At 39.1% G+C, this 21,070-nt stretch overlaps 1 protein-coding gene across 1 annotated transcript in view; it reads left to right on the top strand.

Moving 5' to 3' along the window:
• Iqcm (IQ motif containing M) overlaps positions 1-21,070 on the top strand; it is a 413,729-nt gene that overhangs the window by 123,691 nt on the left and 268,968 nt on the right. Inside the window, exon 7 of the mRNA XM_027410546.2 lies at positions 6,775-6,887. Within this exon, the coding sequence (XP_027266347.2) occupies positions 6,775-6,887 (113 nt within the window). The remainder of the gene's footprint in view (positions 1-6,774; positions 6,888-21,070) is intronic.

Here is a 21,070-nt window from a genome sequence, read left to right on the forward strand (position 1 = left end):
GATTTAATGTGTTGTGATCTTGATAATGCTTTTCCATTATAACTCTGGCATTTCACTGGGTTGTAAGGGTTTGCCTTGTGGATGAAGGTAACAAGGGGATGTCCTCCTGCATGCTGTGAACATATGTTTCTCTTATTGGTTGAAAATAAATAGGCAGGGCTACCAGATTAGGAGAATTCTAATTAGAAGAGGAAGAGAGGTAGAAGAAGAAGGAGAGAGGAACTGTTAGAGAGACACGATGTAGCTACCAGGAAAATAGAATGCTGGGCATTGCATTTTCTGGTAAGATAAGGCCATGTAGTAGTACACAGATTAATAGTTATGGGTTAATAATTAAGAGACAGCTAGCCAGTAAGAAGCCTAAGACACAAACAGTTTATAATTAATATAAGCCTCTATATATTTATTTGGGACTAAATGGCTGTGGGACCAGGCAAAACCTCTACTTGGGAATTCAGAAACCAAGGCAACCAAGATGTCACTGGTTTGCACTGTATTTTTTCATACTCAGAAGTAAATTCCTGAGTGTTTTCTAAATTGTGCTAGGCTTCAACATTTGCTTTCCATCTGTAAAACAGTTATATTTTGAAATGATCAGGGCTTAGAACATAATGACTCCTAAACATGATGCCTTCAAATGCTAAATATTTTTGGCTAAAGAGGTTGCGGAGGAGGAAAAATGCCTTTCTGACCCTGCTCTGTAATTCCTTTTGTCCCCCAGTTCTCTCTTTCCAAGAACACCACTAAAACTTAGGAGAGTCACTCCTTTGATCATTTGTCACCCTTTATTCTGAGCTCACCCATGACAGGTGCCTTGTTCAATACTTGCAGACCAAGGAGCAAGTGAAGAAGCAAACATATCTAAGCCCCTCTCCTAAACTATGACCATTAGACCATGCTTCCATAGTTAATGTAAATTTTAAATAGTAAGAGATTTAGAATCCTGGGCCAATGTTACTATTTATGTACCAAACTCGCATTAATTAAATTTCTGATTGCTCTGTTAAAATATTCTCATTGCTGTGATTAGAAACAGCTAAAAGTAGATAGCTTAATTTTGCCCTAAAGTATGGAGATACAGACTGTCTGATGGGGAAGGTATAGAAGTAAGAGCAGCCTCTGCTTTGGTGGCAGGAATATGATGCAGCTGTCTACATTGTTTCACAAAGTCAGCAAGACAAATTCTGGTGCTTGGCTGATGTCTTCCTTATTCCTTTCTTGGCACCCCAGTCCATGGCATGGCATCACCCACATCCAGGATGAATCTTCTCTCCCCAGTTAAACCAATCTAGAGACACTCAGAAACCCCTGGAGAGGCGTGTCTCCTGTTAATACCAGGTCCTGGAGACACTCTCACAGACCCCTGGAGAGGTGTGTCTCCTGTGTAATAGCAGATCCAGTAAAGTTGAAAATCAGAATTAACCATCGTAAGACTTATGAGTAAACTGGGTTTTTTGAGGGTCTGAAGGTTTGTGTCATGTAAAGCTCTGATAAATGTATAGGATTTTCTCCTATTAATCAATTTTTACAGGTTTGTTGGCCATGAACTTCATAATGTTAAGGAAACTATTGTTTTATTTCTTCCACATGTCTTTATTTTTCTTGAATCTATTTAAGAACAGTTCATTTTAAGCAAACAAAAGAAGGTAGTTTTAATAATGTTAGAAAATACACATTGTTCATTTCATTTTACAAAATAATACATATGATTAATTTAAATGGACTTTCCAGTGATTTATTCTAAAATTCAACTAATATAGCAGATAGAATTCAGCTATCCAAGCAACTTTTTTAGGTTGATTATTCAAATTATTAAGATGCTACTTGTCAACTCTAGCTTACCATCCCTTTTAATTATACAGATAATCAAACTAAGAACTGCTAATTCTCTCTCCTAACTATTAATTGTTTGTAATTACCTACAGATTAAAACTGCATGTGTAATTGACTCTAAGAATTAATTGATACAAAGGGATTGATAGAAGGAAACAGAATGAGCTTAGCATTACAGTGGCCCTGGGGGCCCAGGACTACTAAACCCGTTTGGTTCTGCCATGTCCTAATAAAGATATATTGTTTTTTCATTGGGGCATCCTGCTCTGTCAGAGGAAGCTCCATGGGCTGTTACTTCAAAGCATTCAGTGTCTTGGTTTAGTGAACCCTCCCCTATGAAGTTTGAATTGCTGTCGTCTTTGCCAATATCCAGATGAACTGAACAAATCTATTGTGTGCAATGTAGGGGTGCTAGCTAATACTTTTCCTTTGCTCTCTGCTTTCTCCTCTCATTCCCTCATACCTTGGTGACATCCCCAGGTACACAGCTTACCAGTTTTCTATGACTCATTTGAGTAATTTAAATTTCTAAAATAACTATGCTTATTAGGTTTTAGAAATATCTCCCACCTGGGTAAATAATTGACTCATGTTAAGTACATAAATTTGAATAAAAATTGAAAAGTGAAATATAGAGCCCTTCCACCTGGAAGATATTTAGAAACTATTATCATTATAAATATGAAGAAATTAGACACTGAAGAAAGAGGATCTGGTGGCAACATTTTATCCCAGGGAAAATATAATGTCCCATGTTAAAGCATTTCTGTTCCCTGGTGTTGGATGGGGACTTTCATGTTTATGGTTTTGCTGGCTGACATGTCACACTAGTGCCAAATTGGCACTGGAAAGGCATTTTTACTTGTGCCTAGATATGATGTGCAGAAGACAGTGGAATAATGTGAACTTGTGGTATGATAACATCTTTTAAAAAGAGAGCCTAAATTATGAGTCAAGGAAAAGCAAAACCAGGAAGACATCAGTGTGAGACTTGTCTTTTGTGTTCAGGAATTACAGCTTTTTCTGAACTCCTTATGTTTTCTTTCCAAAATACCTTATTTCCTAAGATGTTTAAATCCCTGAGTGTTTTGTTCTGTCCTGTTGACTAATATGTGTGATTACTGTTAAAGATTATAATTACCCCACCTATTAGTGTGCAGCCTGCTCTTGTGAAGCCTGTGCAAATACACATACATACACACACATGCAGGCATGCATGCATACACACATGCACACACATATACACATGTGCACACACCCATACATGTACACATATACAATATGCACACACACAAGTATACCTGCATACACACTCACATGCACACATAGGCATGCACATACACACAGGCATGCAGACACACATGCACACACATGCAGATGTGTATGCAGACACACATGCATACACATGCAGACACACATACACACATGTGCACACACAGGCATGCACACACACAGACATGCACGCACACATATACAGTCATCCATACATGTGCACACACAAATTCATGTAAACACACAACATGCATGCATGCATGCCTGCACACACACACACACACACACACACACACACACACACACACACACACCTCGACTCCAGAATTGTCATTTCTCTTTGACATATCTCAGATGATTATTGACTCTGGAAGTTTCTCATCATTTGATCTGACATATGACTCTGGTTTTCTTTTAACTGTATGCTTATAACTTTGGGCTGACTTTGTGGAATAAACTGGAATTTGTTGCTTGTCACCTTGTGTGCTGGCTTCTGAGGGGGAGTCATTAGCATACATCAGTGTGTGAATGATTGCCTTAAATAATTTAGTAGAGGCTTTACGGCTTCCTGGAGTGGAAAACTTATAGCTATATTTTGTAGTGTGATACCTACATACTGGAGGAAATAATACATGTCCTTCTCTACTGCACAAGTCTGTCTGGTGGGTAAACAGGATAAAATATTTGAAAATACTCCAAACTCTGCTTTAGAAATAAATTGTGTAGTATTAATTCCATATGGTGCTTGATCCACTTGTGGTCAGGAAGATCTCCTGCTTTGCCCATATACTTTAATTCTTGAGACCAGTTCTATTTTCTTTTGAGTTTTCCTTTTATATTTTCTTGTTTTAGTATGTATCAATTGTATGTATTAGTGGATTTCATTAAAACTTTAACATACAGGCACACACAACACACACACACACACACACACACACACACACACACACACACACACACACACACACACACACTGGGCTTTAATCATGGTCACACCCTCAATGTCCCTTCTTAGATCTATCTGTCTAGCACTCTCCTCTTGACTTTGCACTTCTATCTCCCCTGACTCAGATAGCACATATGAAAGGTGATACATGTTTTGTCATAGCTTACTGTGTTTACCATGATCATCTGCTGCTCCATACATTTTTGTCTTAAATGGCACAATATTCTTCTTCTTTATGATTGACTAAAACTCAATTGTGCATACTTCACATTTTATTTATCTGTACAAGTATCTTTGTAGTAAGCTTATGTTGTTTCTTTTGGGAATATATCAAAAGTATTATAGCTGTATCATATAAAAATTCCATTTTAATTATTTGAGGAACTTCCGTATTGAGTTCTATTCTGACCAGAGTAATTTACATTCCTACCAGTACTGGGTTGCCCTCACATGATCTGGCATTTTTATTTTCTGTTTTCTTCATATAGCCATTCTGGCTGGAATGAGATGAATCTCTATGTAGTTTTGATTTTCATTTATCTTATGACTCAAGATTCTATGCAGTTTTTTTCATGTACCTATTGACTTAGTTCAAACTAGGAACAAGCTTGTTTCACATGTCAATCCCTATACAAATACAATCTAAAGTAATGGATGACTTTCACACCGAGGAATGAAGTCCCTGCTTTTGTAATTAAGAGAAGAAAAGTTTGGATGTGTAGTAAAAGAACTGCGAGTCATAGCACACAATCATCTCGAGTCTGAGCTAGGTGGGGCGTTTCAGGCAGCATTTGTTGGCACTGTTTGTCACGGAGACGTGAAACAGAGTGCATGGGTATGCAGAAACGAAGCTGCAGCGAAGGTGCACAGTGAAACATGTACTTTGGTTTTGAATTAATTTTAGGTTGTTGTACATTCTGAAAATTTTTACTACTCTTGCCATTTTATTTTTTTACTGCCACCGAGATTTAAGTATACAATCTCATAGGTCACCATGCATGATTTAAGAAGCTGGGTACTAGACGTATACAAGCACTCATTGTGGACATATAGTAAGGAAAGGAATTAGAATAGGAATTGCAGGATATTGCTTTGAGTGAGTTAAGAGTTTCAGAAGGAAGCTGGAGAGATGATGCAGTGGTGAAGAGCACTTGCTGTTCTTCCAGAAGATTTGGTTTGATTTCCAGCACCCCCGGGGTGGCTGCCAACCATCTATCTGTACCTCCACCTTCTAGAAATCTGACACCCTCTTCTGGCATCCATGGGCAATGGACACACATGGTGCTCAGGCATGACATACATGAACACAAAAATACCCATACAAATAAGATGAAAATAACTATTCAAAAAAGAAAGCTTTACAAAAAGTGTGAGGACTTGCCAAACCTCTGATATGTCTTGTGCAATCCTGCATCTCTTGAGGGTGTATAAAAGTCCCAATTAAGCCTGGCAGTTATGGCACACGCTTTTAATCCCAGCACTCTAGAGGAAGGGGCAGGTGGATCTCTGTGAGTTCCAGACCAGCCTGGTCTACAAGAGCTAGTTCCAGGACAGCTTCCAAAGCCACAGAGAAACCCTGTCTCGAAAAACAAAAACAAAAACAAAAATGTCCCAACTAAAGTAAAAGCTACATGATCTTTTCCTGGTCAGCATCTTTGGTTGTTTTAATCTAATCAGTTCTCTCTAAGCTGCTGCTTATTGAAATTTGCATCTACTAAAAGAATCTCCTATGTTCATACTGAGTGTGTTCCTTTTTTAAAGAGGTTTTAAACTTTTGATAGAGACTAGTGACTCTTTTGGCCAAACAGACAACTATATAAAAATAAAATGTGCATGTGTGCAATTAACAACTGCCCTTTTCTTATTTAAATTTACATTTTTGCCTTTCTATAAGACATTCAGCCTATAATTCTAAGAATAAATTGAAGCAACTTATGATTCTATAAATAAACTGAAGTAAATAAAACAATTACTTCTGAAGTCTCAAATTCTTGTGTAATACATCATAGATGACTATTGAACTGACCTTTTCCAAAGAAAATATATGAGTCAAAATTAGGGAAGTTGGAAATATGAAACCATTTGGTTTATTTGAATGAAAAAATTAAATGAATTATTCTCGTTTAAAAATAGTAGGTAGTTTTGAGAAATAAATCATCAGGTGAGTCTCAAATCTCCCCATCATTTATTAAAGACTAGATTACAACAGAAATCCCATAGAGGAACTGAGGGACTCTGCTGGATGGCCATTTCCTGTCTCAGTAATATTTACCTTAGCACTGTTGACATTTTCAGTTACTTTGCAGTTTTAAGACATAGTCCTTAATAATAATTTTTGTATTTTCTTTTAATGTACTTACATTCCCTTTCTTTTTCTTTTTATATGTGCCATTCACAAATAGGATTTCATTTTAAGTTTTCTTTTTAATAAGGAAGCCAATGTTCTTGTGAGAAATGAGTGACAAGAATGAACCCATTAGCCTTCTGATGGGCATACTGCATGCAATAAAAGCTTTACCGAGAAGGAAGCAGTTAATTCAAGTCTCTCTCTATGCAGTGCTGTCGCATCTTCATCTCTCTCTGATGAGATGACAAGATGTGATTTTAACACAGAAAAGTGAGCCCATAAAAATGATTTGCTCTCCTCTTGTATCATTAAGCAATATGATCAGTGTGTACTCTTCTTAGATAAATATTGTATTAACTTCCATCCATATTTTTAGAAGAAAGGGTGCTTTATGATTGGAGAAACATCGCATTGACAAGAGCTTCCTATTTGCCTGAAGAATCTTCTCAGAGCTTATTGACACCGGATTATTATAAGGATTATTTTACGGTAAGTGGTTTTAAACGTGGCATAGATTTTAATTGCTGTTTGTTTCCCAGCAAAATATTAGGGCAATTTTGATGAAAAACATGAAATTTTACTGTGGACCTATTTCATTCCTAAATTCTTAACTGAAATCCACCCTTTTAGCCAGGTGTGGAGCTTCATGCTGGCAATCCTAGCACCTGTGAGGCTAAAACAGGACAATGGCCATGTGTTCGAAGCCAGGGTAGGTACCAGTTTTTAGATACTGTCTCAAAATCAAAAGCACCCACCCCCCACCACACACACACACACAATCTTTTCCCCTAGAAGCAAAGTTAGAGCACTTTTGTCATGTTTTGTGTAAAATTTACTAATCACCTTGACCCACAATATATGTATTATATTTTATTTGAAAAGCACTTAGCCAAAGGGTCATTGCATAGCCATTTTTTTTAATTGTATAAAGAAGTCAAGTAGAGATGGAGGATGAAGACAGGAGGATGAAGACATCTATGTGAAGTATGATAATGAAAGGACTGAGAAAATTCAAATGCAATTTCATGACTACCCACTTGTGACTTTTAGAACGAAGACTCTAATTCATAGCATGTGAATCTCTGATCCAACAGTTAAGGGCTTTACTTTGGCTTCTTCTATTAGAGCAAGTCCTCAGATGCTGCTGTGTGAATACCGCAGGAGACTCATTTTTAAACGTCTTTGTCACCAGTTCTTTAAAAGACATCACAGAGCTACAACCCCATGTCTCAGAGAGTCAGTTTATGTATCCTATGTCTCCCACAGGATCTACCCTGTGTATGAATATGCATGACCCATCTTAAAAGTAAAATGCAAAAAATGTGGATTGCTGTGGAGTCAGAGCAAGTTTGATGAGCAGATCTTTATTAGAAAAAGTACTCACGTGGCAGTCAGTCTTGTACCACCAGGCAGCTCAGGGAACAGAGGGAGCCCCATGCATGGGGCCCTCATATTTAAGGTCTTGCTTGCCCACGCCCCAGTGTGCATGGTCTGCGTCACCTGTGCCAGCCCCCAAGAGGGCGTGGCTAACATTTCCCCTACACCATCTTTTATCCTTTTTTGTTGTTGTTTTGTTTTTTTTGAGACATGGTTTCTCTGTGTAACAGCCCTGGCTGTCCTGGAACTCACTTTGTAGACCAGGCTGGCTCGAACTCATGGAGATCCACCTGCCTCTGCCTCCCGAGTACTGAGATTAAAGGGGTGAACCACTGCTTGGCTGTCCTTTATCTTTTTATGTCAGTGATTTATTTAGTTTTATTGACTTTCATTTGCTATCATGGTAGATATGACAGTGAATGGTACTAAGTTGATTAAAGATCAAAAGTCAGCTCTTGTCATAGTTCTGGAGCCCAGAAGTTGGCCATCTGGGTGCTGGCAGACATTTCCTCTATGTTTCACTTTTGACTTCAAGGCAGCTGCCTTTTACATGTGTTTTCCCCTGACCTCTCCTCTGTTTACATGGATCCTGGGGTTTCCTGTCTTCTGATTTCATTTAACTTTAGTTAGCTTCCTAAGAGCTGTGTATCCAAAAATTGTCACACTGAGGTCTGAAACTCTAACATGTTTGAAAAACACAATATAATTCATAATTTTGTTAGACAGATGAAATCCATTTGAAGTGTTTCCTTATATTGAATAGCTCTTTAACATTATCTATCTATCATCTATCTATCTATCTATCTATCATCTATCTATCTATCTATCTATCTATCTATCTATTCATGTATCTATTTGGTAGGGGTACATGGCTCACTGAAGACGCCCTATAAGAGTTAGTTTTTTATGGTACTGTATGGGTTCTGGGGTTTGAACCTAAGTCATCAGGCTTAGCAGAAAGCACCTGTACTCATTTACCAGCCATAGTTCTTTTTTGTTTGTTTTGTTTGCTTTTTTTGAGACAGGGTTTCTCTAAGTAGTCTTGGCTGTCCTGGAACTCACTTTATAGACCAGGCTGGCCTTGAACTCACAGAGATCTGCCTGCCTCGGCTACTCAAGCTCTGGAATTGAATGTGTGTGATACCACCACCTGGTCAGCCATAGTTCTTAACCTGTTATTTAAATATGTTTCATTTCTATTTTTCTTATAGTTGCAACTTTAAAATTAAGTCATACTTATGGTAGTAATTATGTTGCTAATTTTTTATGAGTCCACTTTTACTAAAACTAAATTTTTACAACTGTGTTTTAGGTATGGAAATTATGTGAATGTCCTTTATGGAGCATATATGAGTATAGACATGGAAATTACATAGGCGCAATCTCCTGAAAAGAGCTAACAGTCTTATGGAAGATATTCTTTACTTCACTACTGTTATAGTTGAGTAAAATATCTCCTACAGGCTCATGGTTTGAATACTGGATTCCTAGTTGGTGGCATTGTCTTGGTAGGTTGTTGACATTTAGGAAGCAGAAACTTGATGGACAGGTGGTGAGTTTATCTATGTAACCTGATTTTTGTGACAGTCTCAGTTCCCTGCACTTGCTGACTTGGTAAGATGACATAACCAGTTGCTTTATACACCTACTTTCAAAGTATTAGCCAATCCTGCCACCACACCATCCCTGACACAGTAGACTGTACCCTTTCAAACCATGAACAAAACAAATCCTTTCTTTTTTTCTCTCTCTCTTTCTTTCTTTCTTTCTTTCTTTCTTTCTTTCTTTCTTTCTTTCCTTTCTTTTGGTTTTTTTGAGACAGGGTTTCTCTGTGTAGCTTTGGAGCCTATCCTGGCACTCATTCTGGAGACCAAGCTGGCCTTGAACTCACAAAGATCCACCTGCCTCTGTCTCCCGAGTGCTGGGATTAAAGGCATGAGCCACCATCGCCTGGCATGAAATCCTTCCTTTCTTAAGTTGCTTCTATCACTATTTGATCATGGTGATATGAAAATAACCAGTATAGAAAATCAGTACTGAAAAATGGAGTCACTGTTGCTGTAAACTTGACATTGTGGTCCATAAGCCCTTGGGAGAGGTTTTCAGTGGGAATGTGAAAGCATTTGCAGCTTCAGGCTAGAGAAGTGGTAGTATGCAATAAGCAAAAAGTAGTGGCCCTTTCAGGTAGAAGTTCAAAATTAAGCTGTTTTTAGAAATGTAGGTGTGAAATCTTTGCATGAGGTTTCAAAGGGGAATGAGGAATGTACTAGGGGCATTCATGTCCTGACAATGCATCTGGCTACATTCTGCCCTTGTGTTGAAAAGTTGATTCTGAATTAAAAATTAATGATTTTTTTGGCAAAGGAAAATTTGAAGCATTGTAGCATTCAAGTTGCCTTGTGATTATTTCTCCCTGCTTTTGGCAGGTTTACAGGGGGTCGAGCAGAAAGTGGAGCAGAAGGCTGTGAAAAATGTTCACATTGATAAGGAAAAGTGTGAACTTAGTTGGAGTTGTAGATAAATTAGGACCATGAGAAATGCTTCAGCCTTTACTATGCTTGCCACATAATGGAGAAGACCCCAGTTTGGATGGCATCTGTAACCCCAGCTCTGAGGGTGGGGGCGGGAAGGTGGAGCCGTTGGGCTAGCTGCTCAAACAAGCCAGTGAGCTATCTAAATTCAGTGAGAAATTTTAGTATCAGAAATAAATAGTGACTGAGGAAGATAATGTCAACTTGTGTCCTCTACACATATGTGTGTACATGTGTACCTGTAAGCCCATATAGGCACAGGAATGTAACACAAATAATAAATACCCTGAGGCAGATATTCGAGATCAAGCTAAAGATCAGAGAAGCAAAACAGCCAGCCACTAGAGAGTTCTCACCTCTACCAATGTTCTGATTGAAGGGGCAATCCACTGAACCTCAGATTGCATCTCCAGACTACACTGCTCTCCACCAAGCTTTAGAGTCCTAAACTATAGTGCTCTGTCTTCAATGTGGCTGGAGACTAATTGTCACATGAGACCCTTTGCTTCTTCCTTATTGTTATGCCAAGTTTGTGAGACCCCCCAAAAGACCACCAAGGAGCCGACTCACTGATGTAAATGCATAAGGTTTAATGTTACAAGACTTGGCAGAAACCCTGATCAAAAAACTGGCACAGCAGCTACAGGAAAAGAGTGCCTGGCCTCAATTGTAAAGAGTTTTTAAAGGAAAAAAATGCAAGCAGGATGGTACGAGCCTTGGCTGTTCAGGATTGGGGTAAGAGTAGATGACCTTTGGATTCATTGACTTGGGGGCTAGGGGAATTTCAAAATTGTTACTAACAGTTGCCCACAAGGACAGTTCTGATGAGAAGATATTAGTTCCCAAAATTAGCCATTGCCTCACCACCCAAATGGGGTCACTTTGTCTGGGGTGGGCACAATTTGGGTGCTCCTTGGAACTGTTTATGGAACTCCTTGGCTGGAGCTGAATCAGCCTTGTGCCATGCAAGGAATTTCTTAAGGTGGCTTTTTTCTGAGGATAGAGTTAACTCTATCCTCTCCAGTTTACCTTGCTGTTATACTCATTAAAGGTGTGATCTTTGCCAATCATTTAGACTGATTCACTCTAGTATAGCCCTGGGTGGACTTGAACTCAGAGAGATCCATCTACCTCTGCTTCCTGAGCCCTGGGATTAAAGGTATGCCACCACTGCCCAGCTTCTATAGATAGCTAACTTGTGTGGCTTTGCATTCTGATCCTTCAGACCATCTTTATTAAATCATAAACAATATATCAATGTGCAGGAACATATACATATACATCCCCCCCTCACACACAAAGAGATTCATGTCATTAAAGAGTAATTTTACAGTTTAAAGCAAAAGCAAATGTGCTTTGAGGGTTCACCCGGCTGTAAAGCAGAAAACCCCAGTTTAAAAAACAGAACAAAGCAAAGCAATAAAACCATTCATTTGAAAGGGTTGGGCCTGAAGATTTAGAAACTCCAAGGTAAATGGGCACCTAGGAAATTATTTAATCAGATTCTGCCATGGCGATATATGGAAGCTACTGCAGAAGGCAGAACTGTAGGAGCAGAGTACCCCAAGTCCATTAAAGGACAGAGATGTGATCACTAGCCTCAGATGCTGGGCAAGGAACACCTGAGTTTGATGTTTTCCCTTCTAGGTTTCCATTTGCTTTGGTCCAGTCATTCCTTCAATACCCCATCTCCCTCTGTGAAATTGGAATGTTTACTCTGTCACTATACATTGGAAATGTATAACTTTGTTTTTGGTACTGCCGGAGCTGTCAGTTATGACTGCTCTTGGTCTCAGAACTTTTGAATAGTATTGCCACTGTAAGACTTTGAAGTAATATAAATGTGTATTTCAGTGTGGGATGGCCATCAGCCAATGAGGGTGAGGATAGGAATGTTATATGGATATTGAGATGCCTCACAGTGGCTTAAGTGCTTGAACTCTTAGTCCCTGCTGGAGACAATGTTTCTGGAGATGGGACCATTAGAAGGGGAGCTTTATTGGGAAGTGACTATATAGGCTATACCTCAGCCTAGATTTCAGACCTAGTTTTCCCTACTTCCTGACTGCCAAGGCAATGTAGCCAGTGGCCTCACATGCCTGTTGATGCAGCTATGAGCCATTCTCACTGCCATGTCTTCTTGTCATAATGGACTGTACTTTCCATGAACAGATGGAAATCTTATAAGTGACTTCTTTCAGATTTTTTATTATGGTGATGATAAAAGTAACCAACAACCATTATTTTCAAAACTTCATTAGTCATAGTATATGTTTATACTATTCTTGCTAGCTAATAGGATATATATTCGATGCTTGTATATCTTTATAAAATAATAGCCCTAGAAAGCTGTTTTCATTGTATTCTGTGAAAGATGAAAGGGCAGGCAAAGGGTAGGCTGCCACTTCTTACTTCTCTGCATGCCCTATTTTAAACAACACTTTAGATACTGCTCATATTTGTATGAAGTACACCAAAATTTCGGGGTGGGGGGAGAAACATCACTGTCAAGATTATATCATACTTGATTGTAGAATGTTTAGCCTGCGTAGCAGTGTTTATCCTTTACTGGGGAGCGTGAAAGTCTTGTGACCATGGCTGTGACATAATAGCTGGTGCTTCTGAATGATGTACCCATTTAAGATGGTAGAGCTCCAATGATCTAGAGACAGTGTGAGCAATCATAAGTTTTTGTATAAGTGATTAGAGGTAACTAAGATTGGATCTTATCTTGGCATACAAACTACATGGATGTGTGTGTGTGTGTGTGTGTGTGTGTGTGTGTGTGTGTGTGTGTGTGCGTGCGCGCATGCGCGCGCGCGTTGCATTTCTACATTTGATTGTTTGGAGAATCCTCTTTTGTCTTCCCAGAATGGCTGTACCACTCTATTTCCTACTAGTAATGTCCATCGATTCCAGCTTCTCCACAGTCTCACCATACTTCCTATATCTTCTGTGTTTCCCATTCTGATGATAGTAAATCATATTGATGTCAAATTGTTTCATCAGCTGGGAATCCAAAAGGGGACTAGAAAGAGAGTGAAGGCTGCTGCATTATTGAAGTATAGTGGAGACAAGGACATTACAACCCAGCTTTTCATTTTCTTGTGGGGAGAGGTGAATATAACACATTTTGCTTTGAAATATTCTGTAGAGCTATTCCAATCTCTTGGCATTTTAAAATGACATTGTCATTTCAAATATGATGGATCATATTTGTAGCCATCCTGGGATGTATGTGACACATGGGCTGCAGATTAAGTGTGCTAGCTACAAACTGCCTGCTTTTATTCAAGCTCACTTGATTAAAATAAGAGAGGATATGCTTCCTTTAGGTTTGAAGAGCACTATCCCTTTTAAAGGTGAAATATTTCTGTAAAACACATTTTGTATCTTTGTATTTCTAATAATTTGATAATGTTTTACATCATTTGTACTTAATGTTTTACTGTTTTAGCAGTAGAGTAGAATAACCAGTTGTTTTAAACAATGACACATGACTTCCTAAAAGTTCTTCATAAAGTGTAAATAAGACCCTGTATCCTTGAGGCATAGCTAGTTGGGTTATCCATCTTATAGCCTCTGAAAAAATGGAGGTATTTATGGCACTAATTATCTTGAAAGATATTACCTAAGGTAAGTGAAACCTGTGTATATAATATCTCATGTAAACATAAAAATATAAAATTATTTTATAATCAGATGTGCAAGACTAGAGTCTCCAATCCCCCCTTCGGTTTTATGTTATAAATCTGAGGATACATGGGGCAGTCTTAGAGAATGTGGACCTGGGTGTTTTAGTTACAGTAGGCAAAGCTAAGCAAAGCAAACAAACCGTTGGTACTCATCAGTATTCAGAGATGTAATGTTTAATGTATGAATCCATAGCATTGTTTCTATGCTATGACTCTTTGCTTATATGAATATATACATACCACTTGAATGGCCAGTGGCACTATAAAATCCAGAAAAGGGCTGTGGGTCCCCAGAACTGGAGTTACAGATGGTTATAAACTGAATGTTGGTGTTGAGAACTGAAATGGGTTCCTCTGCAAGAGCAGTATGTGCTCCTAGCCACTAAGGCATCTCTGCATCCCAAAACTATAACATTCTTCAAAATGGTAAGAATTTAAACAAATATTGGCAGAAGTTTGTAGCCAATCATTGGAAAAAGAATACAGTGAGGGAACATACTTACTCATTGTCAGTCATGCAAGACTTTCCTCTTGATTCCTTGATTCATGCTGTTGCAGTGGTTCTAGGGATCAGAAAGCTTTGTCTGAAAGAAATTGATTCATGTTGTGATCCCTTAGAATAATGGGATGGGAGTGACCCTTTGTGTATATGCCTTAGAAGAAAGGTGTCAAGAAATGACGATGAGATGCACATATGGCATTATGGAGGCATGAGGTCCTCCAGCAATGCCATGCCCTAGGGACAGGAAGAAAATCATTGTTAAAAGGAAGATCCCTGACATTTACTTGGAAGTAGAGGATTAGTGCAAAACAGACTTGGTCTCAAAATTGGTTGCATTAGAATTTCCTTCTTTTTATATTTTAATGTATGTATGTAGGTACATATACACATGTGTACATGTATGTGTGGAGACCAGAGATCAACACGTCTAGACCTCACCATTTTGGATAAATCATCTGCCAGCTAGCCCCAGGGAGCCTCCTGGCTGTGCCTCTTCAGCACTGAGATTAAATGGTGCCACACTCATATTTGGCATGGATATCAGGGTTTGAATCAGGTTTTCATTCTTGCATAGCCAACATTTCACTCACTGAACCATCTTCACAGACCTCTAGTTTCTGTTTTAAGAAGGCATCCTGTGCCTTCTAGACTTGGATTTCGAGCCATCCCTTCCAACCTCCCAAATGGGGAACATAGCCTATATGGAAGAGAGAAACAAAAAAAGCTTACTGCTCTTTAAATTTTATTAAAATACTTCCACTCCTACTTCTCCTTGTTTATGCTGGGAATGCCTCTGGCTTTTGAGCTTGTGCATGTCTGTCTATGCTGTCACAGTCACCGTGAGTTCATGTGTCAATCTACCCTATTAAGTCTGGAAACATTATTTTCTTGAGGTCATCTGCTACCTCTGGCTCTTACAAACTTTCTAACTCCTCTTCCCCATAGATCCCAGAGTGTGAGGAAATGCTTGCAGCAAAGACTTGCACACTTATGGCTGAGTGCTCCAAACTCATTTGGCACATGGTTCAGCTGTGGTCCTCTGTGTTAATTGTTGTCAACCGAGAATCTTCTTGAGCAATGATCAAGGCGCATATCTATGAATATAGCAATGTGTCATAAGAAGTCATTTAACCTCTGTGTCTACTTAGCACAATAATAATAATAGATTTCCCCTTAGGACCCATGGCCTATCTATCCTCAGGTTTTTTACCTCATTGACAGTGTCAGGAATGGGTTCTATCTCATGGACTGACCTTAAATCCAGTAAAAATATGTGGCTGCTTACTTCTATAACATTCATGTCACTGTGTATTAGTAGGCATGTAATGACAGAAGTTGGTAGGTTTAAGAGAAAGGACTGTTGAGTTTAAGGCCAGTCTGATATGCAGGGCAGCCTGATCTAGTAAGTGAAATCCTTTATGGTATTACAGGAGTGAGATGAACAACCAACTAAAAAGAAATACATCTTAGTATATAAGTCTTAATTTTTTCATTATAAAAGACCATTGGAGTTTCACTTTGTGGAGTCATTCCACACCAGTCTATTTTCTGTGGAAACTAATATATCCAACTATATTTCTTAATAATAATTGGCCCGTTGTTCTGAAATACCCTCAGGTGGGAAAGACATTTGAGAAGCATGAGGCTCCTGAGTGTCAGTAATGGCATTGGCAGTGCTTCTACTTATGTGGCTGCCAGTCAAGTTATGCCATTATTATTAGTGTGTGGATAAGCTAGAATGTGCTTGTTTCCAGTATTGGGATGAAGGCACTGGAAGTTGTGTACAGAGAACATTTGAGCAGTTATTAGGTGAAGGAAAGGAACAGCCTGTGCATGCCCTGGGGAGTCCCTGCCTTCCCCTACCTCCTGGGGAGCTAGGTACACTTGTTCTCCAGTAAAGGAACATTAACTAAATTTCTTAAAAAGTAATGAAAGAGAACAAACTATAAAAAGGCAGCCAAAAAAGGCAAACATCTGTTACTGAGCATGTCTCTCTTGACTTCCTTTTAATGTTCTTAGGAATAAATTTATGAGCTTAGGAAGGTTGAGCACTAATTAGCTTGTTTTCATCAAACAAAATGCACTAGACATGAATGTTGAATATGAATGAAAACTTCAGTAGTAATAGTAAGTAGCTAAAGTGTTTGCAGCATGGGTGAGGCTGTAGGAGGCCAGGGTGAGAGCTTCAGGAGGCCAGGGTGAGAGCTTCAGGAGGCCAGGGTTAGGGTTATAGAAGGCCAGGTGAGGGCTGAAGGAGGCTAGAGTGAGCCCTGCAGGAGGCCAGGTGAGGCCTGCAGGAGGCCAGGGTGAGGCTGCAGGATTTTGATTTATGACTATGAAGCTATGTGTCAATTGAAATGGTTGTGATTTACTTTTTATAATTGTCAGAAAAATAATCTCTAAAAAGTTGAGTATCCGAAGAGCAATGGATAATTAGGAAAAGGCCTTTCTTTAGTCATGTACCTGCAGGCTCCTGAGATATTTGAGTGAATTGGAACTGTAAAAGGGCCGAGGTTTGTAGCACAAATGGCAACAGTAGTAGTAAGCGTGCCTTTTAGGACTTATACAGATACATGCAAGTCTGCATATAAAAAATCTTCAGGACAAAAATTTTCAGGGATTCAGAAACTTTTCAGGTTTAGAAGGGGACAAAAGTGAGTGGATTAGAAAATCTGTATCAATTGTGCTCATGTTTGCAGTATGACTTGAGGATATTATCTGTACAGAGCAGGCAGAGGCCAACATAGTGACCTGGGGTGATTGGAGCAGATCCAGTAAGACACCAAAAATCAGATGGCTTAGGGTTTGTTCTCATATGTGATAACAAAAATGTTTTGGTTTTCTGAGCTTTTCAAATTTCAGTCTCAGATGAGAAAATGTTTACTTGTTTATAGTAATAGTAAAAGGAGTTGATGGAGGATGGGGAAAATAAGACATACCCCACACATGTACACTCTGTATACATACAAGCACATATATACCCCTGCATAAATATACACACATGTACAGACGCATATACATATTCCCTCTGCATATACACACACTGTGCATACTCATACAAATGAATGCATACACATTACCCTCACATACATACACACATATATACACACATGTGCTTCCTGCATATCTGCACAATGCATACACGCATCATATATATGCACATATATATACATATGTAACCCCCTCAGACATACACACAGTACACACATATGCACACATATACACATATACACATATAAACACACACATATATATACATACCATCTGCATAAATATGCACATGTCTACATATATACATACATATAACAACCATGTGTACATACATACACATATGCACACATATGCATAAACCTCCACATCTATACATATGTACTCACATCTACACATATACACATAAACATAAACACAAAGGAATATGTGCAGATACACACATGTACACACCTATAAACATGCACACATATACACACAAACACACATACATACATGCATGCACATGGAACAGCAACATTGAAAAGCATGGCTATGATGCTATTACTAGGAAGAAGAAAAATGGGAAGAGAAACTGGTTTAAGGATGTCATGAGTGTTTTGCTGAAAAGATTTTTTTCCTGTAGTGGCTAAAAAGATGTTAACGCCCCTACATGTTTGTCATCTAGGATGGACTTCCTCTCATTCCTGTTCTGTGGAGCCAGCACTCATTCTCCTTTTGCCAAGTGTTTCTCTCTTGGCCACACTTCCGATTCCCTGGCATCATCTAGAACTCATTAGAGAATGTCTTGGGCTTACCATGGGGTATGCTATTGGAACTCTCACATCTGATCTAAGACCACAAATCTAAAGCCTTGAGTCTGAGAAAATCCTAATAGCAAAGAATAGGTCACAGTGAGACCCATCTGGAAGTAAGGGATTACACTCAATTTGTTAATGGGGATCTTCAAGAAGTGGGGGTGGTGTTCAAAAGAAAGTCAGTGAAAGATTCAAGTGTTATTCTTGTATCATTCATGAAGGTTAGCTTTTGGTGTTTTGAGACAGGGTTTCTGTGTGGAGCCTTGGCTGTCTTGGAACTCACTCGGTAGACCAGCCTGGCCTGGAGCTCAGAGATCTGCCCGTCTCTGCCTCCTGAGTGCTGGGATTAAAGGTGTGTGCCACCACTTCTTCACTTCCTTCCCCTGCCACCGACCAGACCTCTACTGAGCCCAATTTACCCTGATCTCTCTGGACCTGTGCACACTTGGAGTAGACCCGCCTGGCCAGGGAGGGGCTCCCTGAGTCTGGAAACACCTCACTCTTTCTTCCTGCTCCAGCGACCTGTCCCATACCAAAGTGAGTGGCCCTCTGCCCTTGCCCCACTCCTGTCCAAAATCCCATTAACCCCAATCTCTCTGGGCCTGTGCCTGCTTGGAGTAGACCCTCCCAGGCAGGGAGGAGCTCCCTGAGTCTGGAAACACCTCACTCTTCCTTCCCCTGCTGCCTACCTCACCCCATTCAGAGTGAGGAGACTACCAGGAGAGGCAAGACCATCCAGAGCTTCAGACATTGAATTCCTGGCCCACACACACCAAGAGGAGATAGAGAAACCTTACCTGCACCCACTGGAAGAAGATATGGGAAGAAGACAGAATAAGAACTCACTCAACAATAGAAAGACCAATATGACACCACCAGAATATAGGGACTCCACACCAGCAAGATCTGAAAGCTCGACACAAAAGATGAAGAAGAGATGGACCTCAAAATTTATCTCAAGAAGATGATAGAGACCTTTAAAGAGGAAACAAGAAAGTATCTTAAAGAAATAGAAGAAAAAGCAAGCAAAAAAATACATGAAATGGAGGAAAAGACAAACCAAAATTCAAGAAATAAACAAATCTCTTAAAGAATCTAAAGAAACCCAAGAAAAAACAACGAAATAAGTGAAGGAAGCACTCGAAACAGTTCAAGGCATGAAAGCTGAAATAGGAACAATAAAGAAAACACAGAATGAGGCAATGCTGGAAATGGAAAGGCTGGATAAATGATCAGGAACTAAAGATGTGAGTATATCTAATAGAATTCAAGAGATGGAAGAGAGAATCTCAGTTATTGAAGACTCCAAGAGGATATACACTCATTGACCAAAGAAAATCTCAAGTCCAACAAATCCCTAACACAAAATATCCAGGAAATATGGGACACCGTGAAAAGACCAAACCTAAGAATAATGGGTATAGAAGAAGGTGAAGAAACACTGCTCAAAGGTATATTCAACAAAATCATAGAAGAAAACTTTCCCAACACACAGAAGGATATGCCTATGAAAGTACAAAAAGCTTACAGAACACCAAACAGACTGGACCACAAAAAGAAGTCCATCCCCCCCAACACATAATAATCAAAACACCAAATGTACAGAATAAAGAGAAAATATTAAGAGCAGCAAAGGAAAAACACCAAGTAACATATAAAGGCAGACCTATCAGAATCACACCCCCGACTTCTCAGTGGAAACTCTGAAAGCCAGAAGGTCTTGGATAGATACCCTACAAGCACTAAGGGAGCATGGATGTCAACCCAGACTATACTCAGCAAAACTTTCAATCACTATAGATGGAGAAAACAAGATATTCCATGACAAAAACAGATTTAAACAATACATATCCACAAATCCAGCACTACAGAAGGTTTTTGAAGGAAAACTCCAACACAATGAACAAAACTACACTCACAAAAACATAGGCAATAGATAATCCAATTTTACCAAGCAGGAGGGCGAAATCCACACACAATGACACCACCAACAATAAATCCAAAACAAACAAGAACCAACAATCAATGGACATTAATATCCCTAAATGTCAATGGTCTTAACTTACCCATAAAAAGATATAGGCTAACAGAATGGATACGAAGACAGAATCGATCCTTCTGCTGTTTATAAGAAACACACCTCAACTTCAAAGACAGGCGATACCTCAGAGTAAAGGGATGGGAAAAGATTTTCCAATCAAATGGGCCCAAGAAACAAGCGGGTGTAGCAATCCTAATATCTAACAAATTAGACTTCAAACTAAAATCAATCAAAAGAGATGAAGAAGGGCATTTAATACTCACCACAGGAAAAGTCCATCAAGATGAAGTCTCAATCCTGAACATCTATGCTTCAAAAGGCAGCCACATTTGTAAAAGAAACATTGCTAAAGCACAAACCACACATAAAACCACACATACTTACAATCCTACTTACACTGCTATACACTTACACACTCCTACTTATAGTAGGAGACTTCAGCACCCCCCTTTCACCACTAGACAGGATCACCAGACAGAAACTTAAAAAAGAATCAAACTATCTGAAAGAAGTTATGACCCAACTGGGTTTAGCAGATATCTATAGAACATTCCATCCAAACACAAAAGAATATATACCTTCTTCTCAGGGCCACATGGAACCTTCTCTAAAATTGACCACATAGTTGGCAGCAAAGCAAACCTCCACAGTTACAAAAGAATTGAAATAACCCCCTGTATCTTATCAGATCACCATGCTTTAAAACTAGAATTCAACAGCAATACAAATTGCAGAAAACAT

Source organism: Cricetulus griseus, chromosome 3 (genome assembly GCF_003668045.3).
Source record: "Cricetulus griseus strain 17A/GY chromosome 3, alternate assembly CriGri-PICRH-1.0, whole genome shotgun sequence".
NCBI lineage: Eukaryota > Metazoa > Chordata > Mammalia > Rodentia > Cricetidae > Cricetulus > Cricetulus griseus.